The following is a 16,420-nucleotide window of genomic DNA, read 5'->3' on the forward strand; positions in this document are numbered from 1 at the left end:
TATCTTCCTTCCTCCTCACACTTTTTCCTTCCTGCAGCTTGGGTCCTGCCCATGGGCTGCAGTGCAGAATCTTTATTTATTTGTATGTTTCTGTGCTCTCTGCTTTGGGCCTTATATTTTAATTTCTTTGTAAAAGAACCTGAAATCCAACAATGGATGAGATATTATATTAGGCCATTTAACAGCTGGAAGTTGTGCTATTATCATCAAAACTGTAACAATTTGAACGTAGCTGAGTTGCCTCTTTCTACCCATTTTCAGCTATAAAAGCAATAGTGCATTAGACTTGCTGCCTAGTTTAATCTACTTTGTGCTTTGTTACTTTAATTTTCTTGCAAATTAAAATTGGTAATGTAGCCAAACAATGCTCTAAAGGTCCCTCATCTCATTTTAAAGTAAAATAAAATATTTACCTTAGAAATATTTTACATGTGAATATTTAAATATAGTTTGTTATTCTTGATGTGGAGTTTCTTTGGTGTGGGCTTTTTGCTGTTTATTTTTTGAAATTGTGTGTGTGTGTTTGTTTGTATGTTTCTAAAGTGATCAAACCTGGAATTGATTTGGTTTCTTTCACTATGGATTTTCATCAAAAATGTCACCAAATTTTTTCACTCCTATGTTAGGCATGGTGTTTGCTCTTCTGAATTAAAATTTAATTGACCTATTAGCATTACATCATAGTACGGATACTTCCAGGAAGTGGTGTTTGTTGATGAGACTGGCGAATACAAACCTACCACCACCAGCATATTGCCTTTTTTTGCAAATAAGCGTTATTCCAAAAAAGAGTAAGTTCTCTTCCAAATAAAAATTGAACATTAATTTCATACAAATTTACCATCATCACTGAAGGAGATGGAAATAAGAATGGCTTGGTGGTTTTGTCTCAGACTGAGAGCTGAGTCCCATGACATGGAGGGAAATGTGCTCAGACCAGTCCCAAAATCTCTGTCTGGAGCACTGGCAATGGGTCTGCGAGCACCAGGCTGCCACTAGGAACTGAGGAAAAAAGGAAATTTCTTTGGTGCTTGTAGCCAGCCCTGCCTGCTAATGCTGTGTGTGACACCACTGGCAGCCTTGCTCAGTGTGGAGGGCCAGTTCTCCAAAGAGATGGGACACAACTGTGGTTAGCCACTGCCTAAATTACCTGGATTACCAGGGTAATAATGGCACAGACTGCACTGACAAATCAGTCTCCACCTTGATCAAGTATGGGGGGCTCAGAAAGACATTCCCTATCATTGTTTATCAAATCACTCACATTTCTCCATGAAACTTTAACTTCTTGGCTCCTGGAGCAGAAGTGATGAAAGCTTAGCTGTGGTCTGATTAATGGTTTTACCATTTGCTTCTGCCCTTCCTACCCGCATCTGTGGTTGTCTCTTGTGTTATCTATCCCCAGATTACAAAATTTTGGGATTTTATAATCTCTTTACCCAGCAGGACTTCCCTCTCCACCTTCAGCTCCCAAAGCTTCCTTCTGCTCCTTTACTCCCTTTGGTCAGAAATTCTTTCATTCTTATCCTTTTAAAAGTTTGCCTTGGCAGTATTTTGTTTTTAAAGTGTACTGCTTAGTAATTTATCTCAAATGAGAACAAGAAGAGTCTGTTATGTGGTAATATACAATGATGTGGTATGGACAAAGAATGTCTCTAACCTGGATACTAGGATAAAGTAGCCTAAGTTGGGTCAGTTTTGTGCATAGCTTTTCTTCTGGGAAGTTACTTTGGATAAATCAAAATAAACTAAGGTTTTGATCAGTTAAATTTAAGTGAAAGATGGGAATATAACTGCCTGGTAGACAAAATTAAAGATAAAATCAGTAATAACAGTAGTCTGACAATAAAAGCATTGACTGATTGGAAATAAAATTTTAAAAACCTAATGAAAAGAATTTGTGAGGTGCTAGAACTGAGGTTATCTATTATAATTCTGCTATAGATCCATTTCAGATTAGCAAAGTCTCTCTCATGCCAGATTTCTTTAAATAGTCTTGCCTTTACAGGCACATACATTACTGCTCCTCAGAGCATTTATTTATTGCTGGGGGCTGTGTAAAGGCAAGAAAATTAGATTATCTGTTATGTTAAACTCATTTACATATTGCTGATGTTTCATTGTACTGCTTAAGATCCCAGTAGGAACATTATTTTGTATTTTTAAGAAACATTGTTTTCAAGCAAAAGTTTGGAGAACTAGTGTTTTTGTTTTTTTTTTTTAATTCTGACAGTCTAAACTATTCAGTATGACCTAAGGAGAAATGGTTTTTTTTATGCTTGGCCTTTCCTCTTGTGTTTTTCCTTTCAGCAAAGAAAGGATGCATACAGATAGATTTTGTGGGTTTAGGAAACAGATGATAGCATGCAAAGCCCCATGTTTATATGCACTGTGGTGTTTTGACCTTTATTTAATGGTGTTTTTTGTAAACTTCAGAGCAGGTCAGTGAAGGGTGTGCTCAGTGTTTGAGGTCAGCAAGTGAAAACAGGTGAGGGTCATCTGCCCCTTATTGTGTGTGTGAGGGGTGAGGGTTTGTATCTATTTATTTGAAATTTTCTTAGCCGGTCTTCAAAGGAGCTAAAAGAAAAAAAAAAAAAGAGGCAGCATTATCTAATCAAAGCTGCTCAGTCAACTACTGACGTCAAGTAGTAACCTTAACCTTCACTTTCTCACCGTGTTTCCTTTGGACTGTAAGCTATTTAACACAGCTAAAAATTACCTCATCCATCATAGCAATGTAGCCTTTTCCTGTGCTTCACTATGTAGTGGGTTTATCAGCACTGGGCATGGGAATGAGGTGAAGAATAATTTCTTCTTTAATTGAATTTGCAGATTGGAATGCTGGGGGGAGAGGGGCAGCAATGGGCTGTGCTGGCACCAGGCCAGCACCCCAGCTTGTCAGCTCCCTGTGAACAAGAGTGCTTTAGTCACTGCACAGACCGGCTGCAGGGTGTGGAATAAATGCATTCAGTGCTGCAGTTGTGTCTAACATGAATTTTGAGCTACAGCAGTAATTTAGAATAGAAACACAATCTATGTGTGGTCGCACTCCATGCTGACTTGGCTGCTGTGTCTGAGAAAGAGGATTGCACTGTGTGATGAGAGCGGGTGTCAGGTGTTATCATGGGGAAATAGAAGCACTTATTACCTTGTGGTGTGGTTTGTTCATATGACCTTGCTGTTGGGAAGAATAATTTTGCTTTCTGGTATCATTTACAACAGCATGTCACTTCTTCCTGCTGTTTCCAGTAAAAGTAATGAGGCTACTTAGGATACTGAGGTGACTTGATGTGCACATAGATAATTAGAGCAGGTGTCATTCTCAATTCAATTCTCAATATTGTAGAGAATAATGTGGTATTGCTTTTGTGAAAGGGAAGCTGGTAATTATGAAATACTTAAAAATTAGCAGTTAAATGGCAGTTGGCAAATCCTTGCAGTAACATCTTTTTTTGCTGTTTTTCTTGTTACTTATGCCAGTCTAGAATATGAGAATCACAGATTTGTTTTTTCCTCAGAATATGGCGGCATGGGTTTGGACTTCTCCTATAATATTGCAGTGGCAGAAGAGCTGGGAAATATCCGTTGTGGAGGTATTCCCATGGCCATTGGAGTGCAAACTGGCATGGCTACCCCTGCCCTTACAAGGTAATTTTCAGAAAGTTTGGTTTAGCCTAAAACCCAGTTGTCATGAGTAGAAAAAAAACCACCAATACTGTGTAGATTTACTGCCTAGTTGCTACTCAGTAATGCCTGAGGAAAGAAGCTACTCTCTAATTCTCTCAGTTTGCTTTAGGGAAGAAAATACTTTCTCTTTTTTTTTTTTTTAATGCTAGAGTTATATTGATTATATGTTAAAACATAAACCTTGTTGAGTAGTAGATGATATGTTTACAAACATGAAATATTGGTACCACAACCAATTAAAAAAATTTAATTCCAGAATCCAATTTGTTCATGTTTGTCTTTTTTCTTATATCCCAGTGCAGTCATACTAAGAATGCATTTAGTTGTAATTATTAGGATCAGTCTAATTCTGCTTTATAATTTACTTGTTCTTTTTGCATCTTTGCAAGGTATCAGTCCTAAAGTTGTAGCACATATATCATGGTCCCTAAATATGCCCATTCTAGACAATTAATAACTTTTCTTTTTCTCATCAACAGTGTTCCTATTTTATTCACTTACTATCATTTAGGCTCCTGCATTTTCTTTATCTGATTTGTAGTGTTTTTTCCTCCCTCAATAAAAGTTAACAACTTCTTCATGTAGGAGTTTTGCAGATATTTTGTGTCAGAACAGCAGTTCTTAAAACTAGAGTGGGGCAACTGGCTGATCTAGCAGTTTGTCCCTGGAATATGGATACACCTAAAATTCTGGAAGATGAGGGTGGGAATTAAATTCTAATAATTATGTTGAAATCAGAAATTTCTCTGCTCTAAACAGATGTACAAGAAGGGATGTTTTACTCAGAAGAATATTTTAGGGATTTTTTGGTAATTTTTAGGAGGTTGTTGACTTTTTTTCCCCATTCTGAATGGAAATGCCTGTAAATCTGCTGAATAGTCTGAAATATAAGCTCTATTCCCTTGACATTTGCTTATCCTGCTGTATGTGTGACTTTGAAGGTCTCATCTACTACAGATTTTTCTTAAAGTTTTCTTCTCCTTTGTGTAATGCAACAAAAGCTTGCTAAATGCATGGAGTTCAGTACGTCTCTTGCAACAGTGGCTTAGCTATAGTCCAACTGAGTATAAGAATAGTATTTTAAAAGACTTCAGACAGTACTACCTTGACCCCATGACAGCCTTTTATTCAGGGGTTTAAAGAAAATCTATGGGTAAAAGAAAATGGGATTTTGTTCCATTGCAGTTTTTTGGCCTTCTGTTACTCTGTTCTGCTGTAGTAAAACTGTGAAATTATGCATATTTGTGCTAGTGAAATCCTAAAGTGGAAGTTCTTGGAAAATAACAGTGAAATTGTTAACTTGATGAAATTTTTAATTGAGTTTGTATCTGCATTATTGAATTTTTCCCCCACTGAGACAATTGCACTGGCTATTTATACAGTACAATGTCCCCCACACACATGTAAAAGTGAAACTTGGTAATGAAAAGAGAAAGCTGGTTGCTACAGGAAATTTTGCCTGTGTGCCTCTTTACCTCATGCTGTGTAGTGGGAATACCAACTGCTTGTCCTGGGTCATGGATTCAAATGGCACCAATGCCCTGGATGGTTTCTCTAGAAGTATCTGTATACTGTGGGGATCCTAAACATGTTTGTAGAGATAAGTCAGATTTTGCATCTTGGCTGTGCGTTGTTGCACAAATCGAACAATGATGTGGGAATCAACCATCAACCCCTAAAAAAGCCTCTGTAGCTCTTTCTTGGCTTTCGTAACCTTGGACTTTGTTAAGCATTCATCCAGCACATATTAAGTGCCTACAAACTAACTCCATGAATGTGATTCCTGTAATTCCCAGAATCCCCTAAGTGAAGCAGGGCATTCTGGGAATTACAGGAATTTCTAAATCTTTCTACAGGATATAGATATATAATATATAATACAGGAATCTTTCTAAATTTAAGAACTAAATAGAAAATACTGCAGTGATCTGACCTTTGATGGTTTGGAACATAACTTTCTGCCAGGTCTTTCAAATGCATTCAGATATAATGCTGCCCTTCTTGCCCACAAATAGAGTGGAGAAAGCAGCTCCTAGCTGAGGCAGTGAATGATAGGCATTCCCTGAGCTTGTAGACATGCCTGTAGGGTGTCACATCTGTAGTCATATCAAATCAGTGTAGAGCTGCTTATCTCAGCAGTAGGAAATGAACTTTACTTTTTTTTTCCCTGTTGTTCATAGGCAAATAGTAAGCAAATTTAAGATGGGTAGAATTTTACAAAAGCGGCATATTTTTTAACACAAAAGCTAGCAGCTGAGCAAGAAGCTAGCTGTCTCCTGCAAGGCATAGAGACCCACCATCTTCTGAATATAGTGTTGCCCAACTATTTTTTTTTTTATTACAAAATAACATCTTCTATAACCACATTTTTGGAAAGAATTCAGCTGTTTTCTGGAACTCAAAACAAAGAAAGACATCAAACCAAAAATATTATTCTAAGCAAAGTCTTGCTGTGAAAATCCTCGGTTGAAATGCTAAAGGTTAGCAAAGTTTCAAGCATTAGAAAGCATTGCCAAAAATCACCACAATCTGCTCTCATAATCTGATTTTCCATGTTGATGGTTGGGCTGTTTGGGGTTTTTTTTGACTGATGAAGCTATGGGTAAATCTAAATCTAAATCATACTTGATCAGGCCCCATGGAAAATTGAAAAACAAAGTTTGCTGCCTAACAGACATGGACACTTAGTTCCAGTATGATAGAGGAAGGAACTCCAAACTTGCTTCTTGTATTTATTTGGGATTGCTGCTGTGATTTTTAGCAGGGACAGGACTAGGAATTAAGCTCCTTGTGTGCCCCAAATGAAAGTGTCTGCCAGAACCCAGTCTGTTGTCCGGCTGTCCCATGTCCTTTGTACCAGGGTTGGTTGGAGGGGGTGACAGTCTTAGCTTGAATGAATGGCACCATTCCTTTGGAAAAACTGGGACAATGTTTTGGAAGGAGGCCCCAGTGAGCTTTAGGAGGTGAGTGGCAATGATGAGCTGAGAAGCCTCACAACAAAGAGGAGGCTGAGGAGGAGCTTGGATTTATGGATTCCTGGACACATAGGACATTTCATGACCCAAGGAATTTTTCAGTCACACAAGAAAGGTCTGAGAACTGGACCATGAACTCACCATTCACACTGCAAGAAGAAGTCAGTGAATCTTAATTAGGACAAATCAAGCATGAAATGAGATGTAGCATATTTTGAATGGATACAGTCTTCTAAACAGCAGAAAAACAGTGTGTGCCTCTTAACTGAATTTAAATACAGCCAAGTGAAATTTTTGTGTTAAAATACCATCCAGAGTTTGCTGTTTCCCCTTTTATTTATGTGGAGATAAAAGAACAGCTGGAAGAAGCATTAATGGATTTTACTGAGTGATTTAAATGTAGATGTGAAATATAAATAATTGAAATACAGGTCTTTGCAGATGGTGGCCATCACATGTCAAAAGTTTTCAGTCACTACTAAAACCTGGCAAAGAGATGGTTCAAGAAAACAGACCAGGTCCTCCATCCTGGTGGTTGTAGAGTAGTGCAGGAGCATTGAGAGGAATCCTCAGGGGTTATGTTTATTTAGATCTGGAACTTTTAAAGCAACAGTCATGAAGATGAATTTTGGCCATCTAGACCACATGTTTCTGTGGGAGTAAGATGCCTGAATGCTTTTTAAAACTTCTTTGAAATTATTATGACTGCACTTCTGGTGAAGACTCTGAATCACAGCTTTGGAGGGTATTAATTGATCAATGCGTGGGTAGAAAAAAATTTGTAACTAACTTCTGAATAAAATTTACCTTCATAGGGTATTAATATTGTATGTTTTTGTTATATTGTTGCAGGTTTGGTTCTGAGGAGTTGAAAAAACAGTTCCTCATACCAACTATAGCTGGTGATTTTGTGGCTTGCTTGGGAATCAGTGAAGCTGGAGCTGGGTCAGATGTCGCAAGTAAGTGAACCTAGCAAACCGTCAGTTTTAGACAGCCTGATGTTTTAATGGAAATAATCTGTTTTTCCTGACCCTTCACTGTGCCCCCATCCTTTCTAAGAAACAAAAGGAAGGAAAGTCTGGTGTGGTGAGGGCAAAAAGTAACATTCCAGGAATACAACGCATCCTTCTCATGCATCCAAAAGCAATCAATTTTAACATATTTGTCAGGTGAATCAATGGAGTAACCCTGTATAGGCTGAGCACAACAGATTAATGCAGCTTTTATGCTGGCCCTAGTTTTCTTCTAGTGTTCTGCTCTGCCCAGGCTCACAGCTGGCAGGAGCATTCCAGCACCTCATCAGCTGCACAGCCATGTTCAGTCATGCAACTCTAGATGTCCTGACAGGGTACAGAACCTGTTCAGCTGGACTAGAACTGGGGCTGCCTTGACAAAGACCTCTCCACTGAATGGGGGAAAACTACAGAGCCTCTCTGATCTGAAAATGACAGCATCACTTTCAGAATGATTTCCCCTTGTTCATCCTTACTTCACCTCAGCCCCCTTTCTGTCATTCCTGTGAAGCAAAAATATCTCTTAATTGGTGATTGCTTTATTTAGAGCTAATGAAGAATTTGCAATGTCAAATCTATTATCTTTATGATTTAGTTACTTTACATGCAACTTTTTTTTTTTTTGGTTTAGTCGAAGAATATGTTTAGAAACCAGGACAAATTAAACTATTATTCTGAAGTGCCTGAGGCAGTAAAAAATTTGAAAAATGAAATCAAAACAGATAGAGTAGAAAAAGAAAATATATCTCCTCTGATGATGAATCATGGACTTCACGGAAAAGGGAATGATAAATGACCACTTTTAGAGGTTTAGTTGTTGGACAGAGCATGGCCAAGTTGACCATATTGTGTTCTTACAAATTACTGAGACATCTTCCTGCAGACAAGCTTGCCAATGTATGACAGACATTTTTTATCCGAGGAATCCTATATCCATCTCCATGAGCAAACTCCTGTTGTTTTTTCAAGGCAAATAGGTAAACATCCAGTGCTCAAGCAGGGTTGCAGCAGGTAGATTTAAAGAATGTTAATGTGGATAATGAAATAATGGCACTAAATCTTCCTGCATATTTTATTGCTGTTTTCCTTTCTGGGTTAATTGAATTTATTCATAAGAAGAATTCCATAACTTTAGTAGACATGTTTATTAAATATTACTTATTAAGAATACTTAATAACTATAAATAATACATTTAAAATGTTAAATTTCAATATTATTTAAACTGCATTATTGCTTATTATAATTTAAATATTATTAGGATTTAAATAATAAATCTTATAATAGCACTTAATAATTTATATATTAAAGTAATTATAAAATTGAATTTTTCTAATATAAGAAATATAACATCATTTATTTTAATAAACACCTCTCTAGTTTAATTAGATGATCATCAGAAAATTCTAAATAGGAATTTAATTTTTTTGATGCAGTGTTCCAGATAATAAGTAACATAAATATTCCTTGAACAGCATCTTGTTTATCATCTAGTTAAAGTGGTATGATACACTTAGATGAATGCAGTTAAAAACCAATTTGGAATCAAAAAGGATTATCTACTGAATCTATGCTGCAGCTGGGAGACACACTGCAGGATGAAATTAAAATACTTTTTCCCCTGTCCTGGAAGATTTGATCCCTGACATAAATGCCAAATCCAGTTTACAGTGCTTCTGAAGGGCAATTAAATGGACAATTTAGGTATGAGCAACAATAGATTGTGTTCTGAGTTGCACCATCTCCAGATGACCCAGCTGTAAAGCAGACTGAGGTGTGTGAAACTACACTTGGTGCTTCCTTTTGTTGCTCATGCTATTGGGATGTTTGTGTCCCTACGAGAAGTGAAGGGACATGGCAGCTGTTCACATGTGAAAGTCAGGGATGTGCTTCTGCCATGTGAGCCAATATATTTTAACCAGAAGAATGACACAGAGTAAGGTATCTCTCACATTTTTTCCTGCAGTTCCAAAGTTACTGAAGGTGATATGAACACAGAAAACAAAAACAATGTTTACATGAGAACTGAAATGTGCCTCAAACTAATTTATTCAGAATTCAACAAAACGAAAAGGACCGTGTATATTAGTCTAATACAAAATTCATGTCAATTTGAAGGAACACCTGTCTGCTTTCAAGTGTGTAGTTATTTTATGTTGTCCATAGTAGTCACATGGTCACCCATGTGCACCAAAACTAGCACAGAGATGGCTTGAGAAGAAAAACAGAACAGTACAGATGGTACAAAAAGTGTCTTTAATTTCAGGATTCTGGTACTACAAAGCATAAACATTTGTGTCAGTTTGAATGATTTTGTCACATTCCATCTCACTCCGATTCCACAATTTATAGAGTGTAGTCTGTGCGTATATATAAGACTACATAATGGAAAAAAGCTTTTCACATACACATCCTCTATCTTTAGATTGTGTTCGGGTATCTGCAGCTAGCAACACTGTTCATGTCTACCTCTTCAACATAAATATCCTCTCCATTTTGTCTTAGTTTGTTGCTTGTTCCAGCTAGATGGTGACAGTGGGGGGGGTGACAATCCCCCTTTTGGGGCTCTGCAGGATCCCAGGTACCAGCGGAGGCGCAACGTGGAACAAAAAGGCCACAGCAGCAGCACGGGCCTGGGGTGGCACTGGGTTCCTTTATTTGATGTTACACTCCCTGAGTCTCAGGGCCCAGGCAATGAGCTGGGGGCAAACAACAGCTTATAAAGTGGGGGCAGGTCTCAAGTGTGGATACAATGTTCAGCTAATCAGGAGAACTGGGGGTGGAACACAACAAGGGCAAGGGATACAAGGGAGGAAAACTGCTTGGGACAGGAGGGGTTAACAACTGGATGTGGGAGGAAAGGGTTTGAAACTTGGCAGAAAAGTAGCTAAGTAGCAAAGAGATAAACCGACACCTGGCTCAATTGAATAACAAAAACAAGTCTGTGTCACTCCAAAAACAAGGGGGAAAAGCCCAAAAAACTACCAAACAACAAATCAAACTATAACCTGCAAAATAAAAACACATTAAATTACAACATCAGTTGAATCCAGCCTTTCTGCTTTTCTGGATTGAGGTTGTCTTTTCTGAGCATAAAACCCCAGACTTCTGCATGGTGTCTATAGTGGCACAAATACATTTCCAACCCTGGCAGAAGTATTACTCTCCAATACATGATGTTACACAACAGCTTGCAGACTTGTGAATCCTGTGATTAACTGTGGATCATCCTCATTACCAGTTTGCTATTGAAACACTTCAGGATTTAGCAATCACTTTTACTACTTCGTGTCTTAGTAGTTGTACTTACCATGTTGAATTTGAAAACTCAAGATCATTCCTTTCTTGCTGGGCCATACTTCAGTTGTGTTGGTGATGTCTCCCAAGTTTGTGTCACAGACAAATTTAAGTAGGGTATTCCTGTCCTTTTAAAGATCATTAATTCAGTAGGTTTTGTCCAGAGGCTGATATCCAGGGAGGGGCTTAACTAGTACTCTCCCTGCACATCAGAACTTCTTTTAATGTAACCTGATGCAATTTCTGCTTTGCCAAGTTCCTTATGCACATTTCCACTTTTGTCCTAATTCTTATATTTTCAAATTTTAACTCATAGTTACCTAGTAGTGTTAATTTCACTTGCTTGGGTCCAATAGGATTTTTCTCTAGAAAATCCTATTTCATAATAAATCAGGTTGGGTTTAAATAAGATACCATGGGTAAATTGAATTTTTTATTTCGAAATGTATTTTGAGGCTGTGCGGATTGCCAAAACGAACAACCTCTGTTTTCACTAATTTCAGCCTTTCTTGTAGGTGTTTTGCTTTGTCAACCATATTTGAATCTGTCTGTAATCTCCTGTGAAATATTTCTTTTTTTGAAGTATCCTCTATATGCCTCATGTTTTTCCCATCCTGTTTTCATTTCTGTGACTGAAACAGTTTTGTTTGCCACCACAATCTTCTTTGATTTTGTTGGTTTTCATCTGCAAGATTTAACTTAGTTCAACCTGTTGCAATACTTATATTCTAAACTCCAAATTGTAGCTTACTTTCCTGATTAATCTTGTTCATTTCCTGCTACTCATTTCCTGGTTTTGGAAGTGATTATTCATTCAGTTAGACTTGAAGGCATTTCTTTAAAGTTTTGGGTCATTTTTTTTTTCCTGTGCTGATGATGTAAATTTAAGATATGTGTTCTTCATATTTTACTTTAAGGATGTGTGTTGCCTATCTTTGACTGTAATACTGACCTTAAAAGTTGAAGCCAACCTTACCTTTAGTCAGATCTATTTAAGTGCATGGCTGGACTCAAGTGCAGTACAGAAGAAAATTGAGGCTTGAGTAAGTGTGATTTGAACAGTGATGTGACCAGCCCTCATTGCTTTTATGGCACCAGCTGTGTCATTCACCTCTGGTGATGCCTTGTGCTCTTTCCTAGAAGGGCTCCTCAGAGAATGCTGTGTAAGAAGTTGTGAGAGTCAGTGGTGTGTGCCTACAAAAATCAGCTATGGAGCACCCACTGAAGTAGCCTTTTCCCAGAGATAGGCTCTGTCAGGAAAAATAATTAGTCAAATATTCCAAATTATCTTCATAGCTATATTCCTGAGTCCACTTGACCATAGTAAATTGTTAAGTAGGTTTTCAAAGCCTGCTATATTTTAAACATAAAACTTATGTATTGATTTGATCATCTTTCTTAATCATCTCTAATTAAAGAGATGATTATTCACAAGATCATTTGAAATTGTTGTTTCTCAAGTGTTTGAAGCAAACTGTGAACAATTGAATCTGTAGTACTTGAACATTCTCATTAGTAAGGCATTTGTTCTTTAATCTGTATTTGGGTGGTTAGGCCCCTGTGACGCCATGCCTACAAGAACTATTTACATTTGTGGTAACATCACAGTGCTCATTGTTCCTTTGCAGGCCTTCTATGGGACTTCTATCTAATCTCTCCAGTAGCTGTTCCACAACAAAGGGATGTGTGATGTAAATCACTGTGTATGCTCCCATCCTTGCACACCATTTCAGTACAGTCATATTTCTTATTCCAGCTCTTGTGTGTCCTTCCATTATTATTTAGTCTCCATGTATGTGAGTGTCCAATGTCTGTGTCCGTGTATTATAAGTGCCAGTACTTTAGATTACTTAAGCTTCTTGGCATTCATTATTATACAGATTTCATACTGAGCCCTTTGGATAGATTTGCCACAGTCTTTTTATTGGATAAATTCCTCTGTTTCTGCTGGTTTTATCCACATGATTACCATCTCTTTCCCTCGCTTACGTTCCTTTAGCCATAGCTAAATCCCATACTTCCTTATTTTCTACCTTATATGATTTTCTCCCATCATTTTTCTCCAGTGCCTTCCTTAACAAGACAAATTTTCAGCCATGCTGACCTCAGTCCCAGTTTACCTCCTAAATGTAGATCAGATACTTGGATTTGCTTTTGGTTTATGTTTAGATCCCCAGGGAAGAATGTGCATGTGCAGACTGAGGTGATTGTGTATGAAAGTGTAACCAGATGACTTAAAGATGCCTGCCCATTCCACTTGGTGTTTGACTCCTACCCTCCAAGTCTATGATCCCTCTTCAGTGGATGGTCTCATGAATTTCATAGTCTTGTTAGATTCACAGGTGCTATTAGGAGTGTGGCTGGGTTCTCTTATCCATCCCCTACTTACAGCCGGATATCTATTGGAGAGTCTTCATCAACTGGGGCTCTTGTCAAAGTTCAGTTTCAGGGAAAAGAAGGGAGCCCTTTGGAAACTCTGCTGGAGGATAAATAATAACTAATTATTCTCTCTGGCTGGCTGTTGCAGCTAGGGCTGTTTGCAGCATGATGTGAACCATTTGCAGATGAAAATAAGATTGTTTTTTGCCAGGGTGTATAAATAGCAGGTATTTAGAACTCCTTCATGTCCACACACTCATTGCATTCAGACTTGGCCTTCAGTAGCTTACCAGCTTTGAAGGTATTGCAGCACTGTGACCAAGAGCATGCAGGAAATGCATGTTGATTTTTGTTTATGCATTAACAGATATGGAGGTTTGTGTTTGTTTAAGTCATGACTCTGGAATAAATGGCCTCCTCAGGACTAAGGCACACAGTAAGAGAAACTCTAACAGATCACCTCACAGTGAAATGCTTCTCCCCCAAGTTTTTGACCCCCACATTTACTTAGGAAGTTTTCTGCTCTCATCCACTGGGATGAAGACTCCACCTAAAGGAAGGTGGGAGAACTAGTCCTGTTTCCTGGCTTGCCTTCCAAGAGTTTTCTAGACTGCTTTGCTTTATGGCCTGGAAGAGTTATAGGACAAGGGAGTAAGAGGGAGAACCAAATAGTTTTCTGTCTTGAGGGCAAGAGAATGACCAGTCATACCTGGACTGGTATACCCCTCCTTCACAAGAATAACCCTTCATTTCCTGTGTTTTGAAATAGATATCAAGACAACGGCCGTGAGAAAGGGCGATGAATATGTCATAAATGGTGGTAAGATGTGGATTACATCCGGGAGCCAGGCAGACTGGATGTGCCTCCTGGCAAACACCAGCGAAGGACCTCCCCATCAAAATAAATCTCTCATATGTCTGCCAATGAATCTACCTGGTAATAACACAGAACTCTTTGACTTCTCATTTGATTTTATTGGTGTTCTTTGTATGCCTAATACAAGAAGGAAAGGTGTTCAACCAAAAATACATCTAGAGAAGTTGTTCAGATAAATTTTCATGGAAATTATTCATATCCGTATGAAAATAAAAGGATAAAGAGTTTAGAGATTTCAAACTTGGGAAATACCTCTCAAGCCTGGTGGGCTTGCTGAAGAGAGTTGAAGGCATATTCAGGGTGTTTCATGGCTGTGCTGTGCAAAGGGATCCCTTCACCAGGACACTATTATCAGTTAAATTTAAAAAATAGTCTAAGAATTAAATGTGGGCTGGAGTGAAAGATTCAAATATCCTGGAAATAGCAACTTGGTTTTGAACAAGACAAGCAATTCAGCCGAAGACATGGAATAAATACTTCCCAAGCTAAGTCTACCAGTTTCAGTGGTACATCCTCACAGTGTCTGTTCCTGAGTAATCTGCAGACCTCACAGAATGGATGAGTGCTATATGCACAGAGATCATCATCCAGACAGGATGCAGTTAAGATTGTGCTGGTGGGGATCTTTTGCAGTTTTGACACCTCTTCAAAAGTTTTTAAACCATTTAATTCATTTTAATATTTTCAAATATGCAACATATTAATTTATGCACTATATAATATATAGTATATTTAATACTTAATTTTTAATGTTTATTTTATGCAAAAAACCAGTTTAATACAATTTAATAGTTATTAAATCTAGAATAATGTCTATTAATATATTTATATAAAAGATATTTATACTCTTTTGTTCATTCAATTCAGAGTATTTTACACACAAAGTATATGCCATTATTGGTATTTCACATGTAGGAACACACCATAACAGTGAAGGGAATGAATCTATGTTCACTTAATGGATTAGACTGAGAACAAAACCCAGGTCTTCAGTGTTGCAAAAGAGCGTGATGAGAGCTTCTTAAGGGAATGTCTTTTAAATGAATTTAAGCATGGAGTAAGTCAAGCAAGTGAGTTGCCTTGGGAATCAAGTAGGTTCTGAGTGAACTGTGAGCTTCTACTACCTCTGCTCATGCAAGACAGGCTTTGAATGGGAGCTCATGGAAGACAGACCTGAGCTGCTTCACTAGTTGTGAACATTATTGAGAAGCAATGAGCAAACATGTAACTTACAGCCAGAATTGCTCTGAATTTCCAGGTAAATTCACTATTCAGCCATCTGCTGACAAATGAGTGAAGTCCTTCTTGTGATTTTTCATGGATGGGTCAGAATGCAAATGCAGTACTTCTTCTCTGAGATCAATCTTCCTAAAACAACAAAGCAACTGACCCACAGTTGGTGGCAGATAAAATACATAGAAATTGACTTAGAGCTTTTTGGCTACTTGGCTTATTCCAAAAAGACACTAGTTGTCATAGCTCTAGGAGGGGGGAGATGTTAGATCTCACAGCCTACACACAGACCTTCTTTACCTGCATTAAATAGATTTAGAGCACAGAAATTGTCTGAGACACCTTATTCTGATCTGCAGAAGTGTAGAAGTCTTCCTAGGAACAAAATTTGTGCTCCTCAAAATGCATGTGTTCTAATTCTTCTGTGATGATACACATACTTATCTCCAAAGGGGTCACAGTACCAAGACTGGTGACCTTTTGAAATGAAGTATTAAGGTTGTTGATTGTGCTCTGCGGGTGAGTCATATCAGAAGTGAGATTTTTCAGGAAACTCCATCTGGTTTGATACATCCTAAGGATGTCTGTCTGCTAAAGATTGTGCTCCGTGGAGGGCAGAAGACCAAGGCTGTACGGGAAGTGTCTGGAGGACATCACCGAATGATGCACTCTCAAACGTCTGGGGATGTATGTGTGTCAAAGCTCAAAAACAACTGCAGTGGAGAGCAAATGTGCTATGTCTGACTCACCTCTGCAGGCACCAGCCTATATGGCTGGGTAAGGAAGGATCTGCAGTGTATTTTTGCTAAAAATCTAAGGTTTTTTGTATTTATATAGTGTGGTGGGAAGAAAAAGAGATAGAAAAAAAATCAAACTGAATTATTAACCTCAACAATTGATAGTTTATTGGCTAGACAAATTGGATTTGCTTCTTCTAATTTTAATCTAAAATTTCTTCTAA

General features: G+C 37.9%; 1 protein-coding gene across 3 annotated transcripts in view; it reads left to right on the plus strand.

The window, feature by feature from the left end:
• Positions 1–16,420, plus strand: part of LOC118701286 (probable acyl-CoA dehydrogenase 6) — a 75,920-nt gene that overhangs the window by 42,272 nt on the left and 17,228 nt on the right. For all 3 annotated transcript variants that reach the window (XM_036405926.2, XM_036405933.2, XM_036405920.2), the window contains exons 3-5: positions 3,519–3,648; positions 7,515–7,621; positions 14,119–14,286. In XM_036405926.2, coding sequence (XP_036261819.1) covers positions 3,519–3,648; positions 7,515–7,621; positions 14,119–14,286 — 405 coding nt within the window. The remainder of the gene's footprint in view (positions 1–3,518; positions 3,649–7,514; positions 7,622–14,118; positions 14,287–16,420) is intronic.

The sequence above is a fragment of the Molothrus ater genome, chromosome 1, assembly GCF_012460135.2.
Source record: "Molothrus ater isolate BHLD 08-10-18 breed brown headed cowbird chromosome 1, BPBGC_Mater_1.1, whole genome shotgun sequence".
In the NCBI taxonomy this organism is placed as follows: Eukaryota; Metazoa; Chordata; class Aves; order Passeriformes; family Icteridae; genus Molothrus; species Molothrus ater.